General features: G+C 41.4%; 1 protein-coding gene across 1 annotated transcript; it reads right to left on the reverse strand.

Annotated features, from left to right (window-relative positions):
• Positions 1 to 4,294: 4,294 nt before the first annotated feature.
• On the reverse strand, positions 4,295 to 8,862 carry LOC121868095 (proline-rich receptor-like protein kinase PERK2). The gene is made up of 2 exons (XM_042368364.1): positions 8,855 to 8,862; positions 4,295 to 4,850 (listed from the first exon to the last, which is right to left on the reverse strand). Exons 1-2 carry the CDS (start codon positions 8,860 to 8,862, stop codon positions 4,295 to 4,297), a joined length of 564 nt encoding a protein of 187 aa, XP_042224298.1.
• Positions 8,863 to 9,355: the final 493 nt, after the last annotated feature.

Here is a 9,355-nt window from a genome sequence, read left to right on the forward strand (position 1 = left end):
GTGAAGGTTAACTTGGGTATGACTCGGCTGTTACTGTTGAGTTGTTGTCACTGACTTAAGCACTGTTCACCACTGTTCACCTCTGTTCAACACTGGTTCCATTCCTCTCCTTAATGAAATTGTAATTTCTGGCGAGAACTTGTTGATATTCCGGTGGGGAGGAGGGTTCAGGGGAGGGGTTTGGTATGGGCCAACTTAACAGTTGACCTGGCTGCTCCCTGAGGAACTCCAGGTACGTCTTGACCCTTCGGTGGTCAAGGTTGTAGTGTGTGTGTAATTTCACTGTATGTATGTATGTGTGTGTGTGTGTGTGTGTGTGTGTGTGTGTGTGTGTGTGTGTGTGCCTCTTAACTTAGGGAAATTATGTGAACGATGATGATGATGATGATTGCGGTAGCAGATTTACACCTGTATCATACCTAAACGGATGATAGTGTAGGTGGTTAATGAACTGTTCCCTCGGTGGCAGTAAAGCGATCGTTCATTTTACAGTAGAGAATGAATAAGTAAGACCCGTCCATCAGCAGTTGTCACGGTCCAATATTTACAACAGTATTTCAGTAGTCAATCCTATGTAAGCCCAAACTCTTCCGGGAAAACTGAATTTGTATTTGGAGGGATTCAATCTATTTACGTCATACCTGTATACCTGTGTTGTTCATGGGGTGTGACGCAGGTAAATGTGTACAGGTGTTTTGCATCGTCTCAGGTGAGTCTTGTCATCCCTTCGTGGTTGCTGGGTCAGTGTAGTGTTGTGTTGTGTTGTGTTGTGTTGTGTTGTGTTGTGTTGTGTTGTGTTGTTTTGATGATGTTTTATGTTGTTTAGTGTTACGGAGAATTGGGTAGCATGTGTACTGTTGTCTGTTGAGTTTCTGGCCTGTGTAAGGTTAGGTTAAGTTAAGTTAGTTTAGGTTAGGTTAGGTTAGATTAGATTAGATTAGATTAGATGAGGTTAGGTTAGATTAGATTAGATTACATTACATTAGGTTAGGTTAGGTTAAGTTAGGAATCGAATCTGGGGCCTCCACTTGTTTTGCCTTGTGGTGCCGTGGTAGCGACCCCTCTTCATACGTGGAGGTCCTGGGTTCGATTCTTGACTAGTGAGGTGTATGTATGTATGCATAGCTCAAAGCTGGATATACAGGGTTCATACATGCTAGAGATGCTGTTGTAGGGTCATGGGGTCAAAGGTCACCTGTCACCAGTACTCGTCAACAAATCTACTGGTTTACTGAGACTGTTGCTACACTCTCGTTTAAATACAGAATTACCATCACACACTAATATGCAGGCAGCGTGTAGATCATCATTGTGTTCCGTGGCTTCAATAACTGTGTAACTTAAATAGATGAAGTTTATAACGTCTCTGAGGAGCGATTGAGGCCTTGAGATTTGAGTTTGGTATCGTTAAGGATGATAAGGTCTGCCGTACTCTGCTTTAGGGGATGTTATCTTATCCTTGTGTGTACTCAATGAAAATGATGAAGCTGTTTGATTACATTTACTACTTCCTTTGTAATTAATTAACAGATATAAAAGTCCCTGTACCTGAGTTGTTATGTCTATGTATATTATTTGTATTGATAAACTTTTTCATACTATTGCATTAAAAATATCCATCATTTGAAGACTAATTATTTTCTTGTCGTCTTTACAGGTTAGTACGAGGTGCAGGACAGGTGGTCAAGGTGTGGCTCAGGTACCAGGTAAGAGATAAGTTGGTGTGGCTACAGAGTGACAACTGGAGGTACAGTCGGAAACCATATTCTCTAGCCCACCTGGGTTGGTGCTAGAGGTTAGTACAGTGTCCTTTCTGGACGGGGGCCCACTCTAACTATCACGAGGCAACACACGCACGAACACACACAGTCATCGTACGGCTGTATAGATGACATTATGTATAAATATTGTATATGGCATTTTATACTCTGCATTATCTTCATTATACATGAACACGAAGAAAAATTACCATAGGTTGTAGTTACAAAAGTATGAATGGAAATAAACACTTCCAAACCACCCAGTGAATCCACACAATGTTTACAGCGCTGGTGGCCAGACCACGATGCTTCCACCACACCCCATCATTCGCGTAACTATATGAAAAATCGTGTTTAATTTAACTACATATTTCAAAAACCTTAAATTGCATGTGGATCAGTCACTCCCCATTTGACACACTTATAGTGTAATACTTTGACCATCCCACCTGGGCACATGGAGGCCCACGGTAACTCTCACGGGGCAACATCCTTGCATTTGTTGAGAAGAGTTAAATATGTTATAATATATATATATATATATATATATATATATATATATGCACACACAGTATACAGTAGTGTTGTATGAATCTTTGTAGGTTGTGTAGTATGTGTGTTGTGAAGGGAGTGTTGTACGTGTAGTTGTTCAACAACAGGTGTTGTATGTGTTTATGGATGTAGTGATGTACGAGTGTTGTGTTAAGATATTATTTTACATATTTGTGCAGACAGTTTACGAACACACACGGAACACTGCCTGTATGTTTGTAACACTACCAGTCATCAGCACAAGAAAACGCCCGAACACATTAGAGATTTATTTAGAGATTTATTAAGCAAAAGTGTTAGGAATTGTAATAAAAAAGAGACACACATACACACAAGGGACTGAACTCAGAGCCAGCAGGATCCGGTGGTCAGTCCCACAGTGTGGCCGCGACGCCTCAATGATATAAACTTTGTAAGGTGTTTATATGTTACAGCCTAACTTCTGTTAATACACAATATTTGTTTATGTATAATAGGTATTTTTACACCGAATAATTGACTCGTGTATATGTCACATTTATTGTTATCCTCATACAAGAAGATCACTGAAGAACATGACTGTTTATTAATAGCCATGAAGTTAATAAGTAAAATACTCCTTCAGTAATTTCAACACTTCCTCTGATACCATAACTAGTGGTCTCCAACACAGGTTCCCTCATGAACAACATTTAACACATCTTGTCTCGAGAACCTTGGCCACAAATCCTCCCAACACACAAACTTATCACTTGATCCTCAATACTATAAATTATCCGGGACTTTACCTTTACGTATGATGCATTATAAACCTCTGGTGAGAATTACTTAGTGATTAATTAAATGATCTTAGCAGTGGACGCTAAAAATACCATATTGTATGAATAACTTGTATATTATGAGTTATATACTAGAAAGAGAAATGACTATACAAGGCATAATCTGGAATATAGAAGGTATTTAGACGAAGTTCACAGAAGATGGATGAAGAGGGGTGTGTGTGTGTGTGTGTGTGTGTGTGTGTGTGTGTGTGTGTGTGTGTGTGGAAGAGTACAGTATATAATTATTAAACATAACTAAATCTGTTCCAGAGAAACACTTAATATGGAACGGCGGACTGAAGGCTTATTTTAGTCTATTACGCGGCATCGGAGAGACATTCATATACAAAGGGAGAATAAAGGTGGAAATAAAAACTACTAGGAGCTACAGGGACTAGTAAACAAAAACTACTAGGAGCTACAGGGACTAGTAAACAAAAACTACTAGAAGCTACAGGGACTAGTAAACAAAAACTACTAGGAGCTACAGGGACTAGTAAACAAAAACTACTAGGAGCTACAGGGACTAGTAAACAAAAACTACTAGAAGCTACAGGGACTAGTAAACAAAAACTACTAGAAGCTACAGGGACTAGTAAACAAAAACTACTAGGACTAGCTACAGGGACAGGGACTAGTAAACAAAAACTACTAGGAGCTACAGGACTAGTAAACAAAAACTACTAGAAGCTACAGGGACTAGTAAACAAAAACTACTAGGAGCTACAGGGACTAGTAAACAAAAACTACTAGAAGCTACAGGGACTAGTAAACAAAAACTACTAGGATGTACGTACTTCACCTGTGGCTGCCCAGTACTGTACTTGTTATTGTACCTGACATTACGATCACCTATAACGTGTTCCACCTATCAAAAATTAATTACCCTAGAGTTGACCAAATCCAACCTAACCTAATCTAACCTAGTTTAACCTAACCTAAGCTAACCCCTCCTGACGTGAAACTATTCGAATGGTTTCAGGTAAAATATACTGGAGTGTCTAATCTTCAGGTCAATGCACTGATAATATATTATATGAAAATTCCTGTGTTAATTTAATTTAGTTTTATATTATGCTTTTGCTTTCTTGGAGACTGTGAGGGTATATTGCTGTCTGTCTCCGCCTGATAAGTATCTGTTAGTGAGTCCGTGAACGTTTGGGTTAATAGACTGGAAGAAGCTTAAGGAGGAGGTGCTGCAGCTTTGTTTATTTCAAGTTGCTGACCCCGGAGAGTAAGGGGTGGGGGTTGGGTTCTGAGGGGCTGAGGGTTGAGTTCTGAGGGTTGAGTTCTGAGGGGCTGAGGGTTGGGTTCTGAGGGGCTGAGGGTTGAGTTCTGAGGGGCGAGGGGTGTGTTCTGGAGGAGCTGAGGGGTGTTCCTGAGGGGCTGAGGGGTGAGGTTCTGGAGGGGCTGAGGGGTGTGAGAGTTCTGAGGGGGTGAGTTCCTTGGAGGGGCTGAGGGTTGAGTTCTGAGGGCGAGGGGTGAGTTCTTGAGGGGCCGAGGGGGTTGGGTCTCTGAGGGGCGAGGGGTGAGTTCTGAGGGGCTGAGGGGCTGAGTTTGAGGGCGAGGGGTGAGTTCTGGAGTGGCGAGGGGTGGGTCTTGGAGGGGCTGAGGCTGAGGGCTGAGTTCTGAGGGGCGAGGGCTGGGGCTGAGGGCTGAGTTCTGAGAGGGAGGGGTGAGTTCTGAGTGGCGAGGGGTGAGTTCTGAGGGCGAGGGCTGGGTTCTGGAAGGCAAGCCACTGAAGGAATAAAACTCAATACAACACAATTCTATAACATCCACAACTGGTCAAAATAAAATAAAAGGCAAAAAAAAACACCAAAGACTTAATTATTCTTACCAATAAACACTTTATATATCTAATATTAGCATAAAAATCTTAATACCAGAAATATCGTCAAATGTGTACAGCCAGTTATCAAATTTAATTCACTAAAGTTATCTCCTGAGGGTGGCTGAGTGGGTTATTGAGTGGTGGTTGGTGGTTGGGCGGGTGGGTGGTTATGTTACGCTCGGTATTAATGGTGACGTTTGTATTCATTATATAGTTAGTACCAATACTAAACTGGTATAAAGTAGAACGGGATTTTGACTTTTTTAATATCCTTGAGAGAAAAATTTACCATGTAGAAACAGTTCTGAGTTCACCCCTCCTCCTCCCTCCTCCTCCTTCCTCCTCCCACCCTCCCTGCTCACCTGGGCTTATTTCACTCTGATGATTAAAACACCCAATGCTACCCAAAGAAGTTAGATTAGGTTAGGTTAGGGTTAGGTTAGGTTAGGTTAGGTTAGGTTAGGTTAGGTTAAGTTAGGTTAGTGTTAGATTTGGTTAGCGTTAGATTAGCTTGGACTGGATTAGCGTTAGGTTAACATTAGATAAGATTAGGATAACATTAGATTAGGTTAGTTTAGTGTTAGGTTAGGTTAGGTTTGGTTAGGTTAGGTTAGCGTTAGGGTAGTTAATCATACAGTAAATTGAAATAAACTGGGCGGGTTATTTTTCATATGACCCGAAAATATTTGGTAACCACGAAATGACGTGTAATTTTCCACACAAACAGGGAGCGCCCACAGGTAATGAGCCACCACTATTATGTAGTTACCTGGGAAAGTGGTGATTGGTTGATGATTAATTATGTTAGTTGCAGAAAAATATTATAAATGAAAATTACTGGATATTTGTGAAGCTGTTTAGCGGCCGTTCATGAATTTTTAATTAGACGTTTTTTAAGATTAGTTTTTGTTTGTTTTTTTTATTGTTTGTGTTGTTTAGTACACACACGTATACACTCATAACGCATAGAGATACACACACACACACACATAATAATAATGGTTGCCCCTCGTGTAACGAGGATGGCCGGCTCAAGGGCCACCTAGGCGTGAATTTGTTTAAGGTGTAGAAGCTGTCGCCATCACAACAACCACACCCTGAATTAACGAGTTGCATGACCAAGTGTTAAGGAATAGTACGAGAAGACCGGACAAATCGCCAGCTGCACTGGCTAACCATTACCCCGGAATACGATCGATTAACGTTAATCCAGGCTCCCAATTACTACTGGGTAGACATAGTTTCACCCTGCCCAGGGATCGAACCCAGATCCGCTAGCTTGCGAGGCGAGCATGTTGACCATTACACCACAGGTCGACATATACACACACACACACACACACACACACACACACACACACACGCACACACACACACACACACACACACACACACGCACACACACACACACTCATACAACCCCCCACACACACACACGCACACACACACACACACACACCATACAACCCCCCCCACACACACACACACGCACACACACACACACACACACACACACACACACTCATACAACCCCCACACACACCCACACACACACACACACACGCACACACACACACACACACTCATACAACCCGCCCCCCCCCTACACACACACACACCAGGTGGAAGTATCATATCACAGCATGTGTTCTTTTAAGTGACAGTTCCACATATTCGTATTTACAGTCCAAACACTGAGACGTAATTAGTATGCATCATAATGGCTGTTAATTACCTGAGTGTTAATTAAGGTAAGGAGCGAGGTGATGAAGGTGTGAGGAAATATGATCTTAGTTTCTTAATTATGACTAATATTCTGTTAATGTGGTACTGGGGAATTATTGTTAGTATTTATTGGAATATTTAATGATATATTATTTTGTATGTTAATTCTTACTACTTTGGTGCTGTAATGTGTAATAACTCTCACTGGTTTAAGGTGGTGAATTGAAGGTTCCATTCCAAAGTAATTTAACCATTGGGATTATCACTGGGTCCCGATCGTAATGGTTAGGTTAGGTTAAGGTTCCATTAGGTTTGGAACCCATTATCACATGGTCTTCCCCCCCCCCCCTAATCTTGTACTAGTTATTAAGGTTAGGTTCCTGTTCGGATTAAAGCTCCTAGTATAGTTGACAAGGTCCCATTACGATTAGAAACCATTAACACAGGAACCCAATTATAATGGTTAGATTAAGTTGTGGTCCCATTAGCGTTAAAAACCACTAGCTCTGAGACCCCTTAGGATTGGAAACCATTAACACAGGATCCCAACTGTAATGGGTGATGGACGCTCAGGAGTCATTGAAATTACGTCTCGTGTAACCAACCACCGAACAGTAATGCATAACATCGTAACGTGTAATGACATGTAAGTAGATGCCCAGAACAGGCTAAAGTATATCGAGTGAATGCAAGAGAAGAAGCTAGCAAGGAGAACGTAGTAGACGGAGGAGAGATAAAAGAAGGTGGATAGAGGTAGTGCAAGAAAGGGGGTGTGGAATACTGGAGAAGGATTGGGATAGTAGAGGATGGATGACAGTAGTATAGATGGAGTGGCCTAGATGGATAGGGATTATGGAGCTGTCAAGGAAGAAGAAGAGGGAGAGAAGGAGGAGAAGAAGAGTAGGAAAACAAGAAGAAGAGTAAAGAACGATAAGAACAAAGAGATGAAAAAAGTCGAAGATAAAGAACAAGAAGAACAAACACTATCACAAGGACAAAAACAAAGAACGTGGACAAGAACAGGAAAAAAAGAACAAAAGCTAATACATGAAAAACAAAAACAACAAGAACTAAATATATATCGTTCCTATTCCCACCACACACGTGACCTGGGATTGTATACAGGGTGTAGTAACCTTGAGACAGTCTTAGGTCAGTGCCATCACGTTGACCAAGAGGTAAATCATCACACCTCAACCTGATCATCATCCCACTTGGCACTGAGCTGGTAGGGGTGTGCCAATCTGGGTGCCTCGGGGGATTTTCTGTGCCTTTAGCGAGTGAGTTGAGCTCTCATATTGCCGTAGGGTGGAATATTTCTTCAATGTTTCTTATTTTATTTTGATCAACTGTTTTATATTTTTTTTTTTATTCTAATTTCGTCACTTTTTTGGCTTTTTTTTTACTTCTTTATCTTCTTTCTCTGTTTATCTCTTATTCTGTGTATATTTTTATTTCAAATTCCGAGAAAATTTTAAATAATAAGTTATATCTCACTTAAGTGTTTGAGGAAGTTAACTTAATTTAGCTGATCTCATAAGTTTACTTCCATAAGGCAGCTATATCATGACACCAAGGTCTGCGTTGTCCCTTGAAGTACTACCTAGTGTGTCAGTGTGAGTTTTCCCTAAAGAACACCATGGCGGAGTCAAACAAGGAGTGTGCTTTTACCTACACTCTTTGTATTTCTTCAACACATTTCCTTTTTTCTTGTAACATCTGTGGACGACTCTGCCGGTCCCGTATCGGCCTCTTTAGTCACCTCAGAACTCACTAATGAAAGGTGACATCCTTAATAACTCATATCATTGCATCATCGCTGGATGATCGTCATACACTATTCCGAGTGACAGGAAATAGTACTAGTAGTAGTAGTAGTAGTATTCTCTCTAGTCATTGTTAACCCGCCCGCTACTGTGAGGTCCTGTCTGTCTGTCTGTCTGTCTGTCTGTCCCAAAAATAACTCGAGAACGGGTTTGAGGTTTTGTACCAAACTTGTCAGGTTTGAGTGGGATAAACTTTTGGTGTATTATCTCCCCAAGACTGAACGAAGTGTTGCTATGATAACGGTTCACACAATGATAATAGATGCTGGATTTTCGAGGTTAAGGAAAACGATGATATGAGTCTCCAACGGTGACTTCATTCATTCACAGTAACAGCGTCAGTAGTTCAGTATTTACCTTGCCATGGTACGGTTCGGGGGCAAGGTTTGTATCCTCTCAGAATTACACCTTAATGCTGAGCGTCACAGAATTAGGCACGAAATAGTGTGGATGACAAAGTTATACGAGATATGATGAACATTGCAGGACATGGAGAGTAAAGCCGTCCAGACCATAACCACTCGTCAGCGTGGCGCCCAGTGAAGTGGCTGAAGCATTTTCCTACAGCTGCACGAGTAAAGTTGTTCTATTGACGACCTTCTTGAGCGACAAAATCAATACAAACACGACGGACGTTCATGAGCCTCAACTAGAGACTCATGTAGGCTCAGTAACAGACCAGCACCGTGTTGTTCATTGATCCAGAACCACCCAGCCAGTACGTGTCAGGTCAGACGTCCTATTGACATCATTATATTTACCTGTTCTTCTCTCCTAACTCAGTGTGGGTGGATCACTCAGACCCGGGACAGAGAGTAATGCAATCTAGTGTGTAACGAGTAAGACCAATCACTGTCT

The sequence above is a fragment of the Homarus americanus genome, unplaced genomic scaffold (assembly GCF_018991925.1).
Source record: "Homarus americanus isolate GMGI-L3 unplaced genomic scaffold, GMGI_Hamer_2.0 scaffold47967, whole genome shotgun sequence".
In the NCBI taxonomy this organism is placed as follows: domain Eukaryota; kingdom Metazoa; phylum Arthropoda; class Malacostraca; order Decapoda; family Nephropidae; genus Homarus; species Homarus americanus.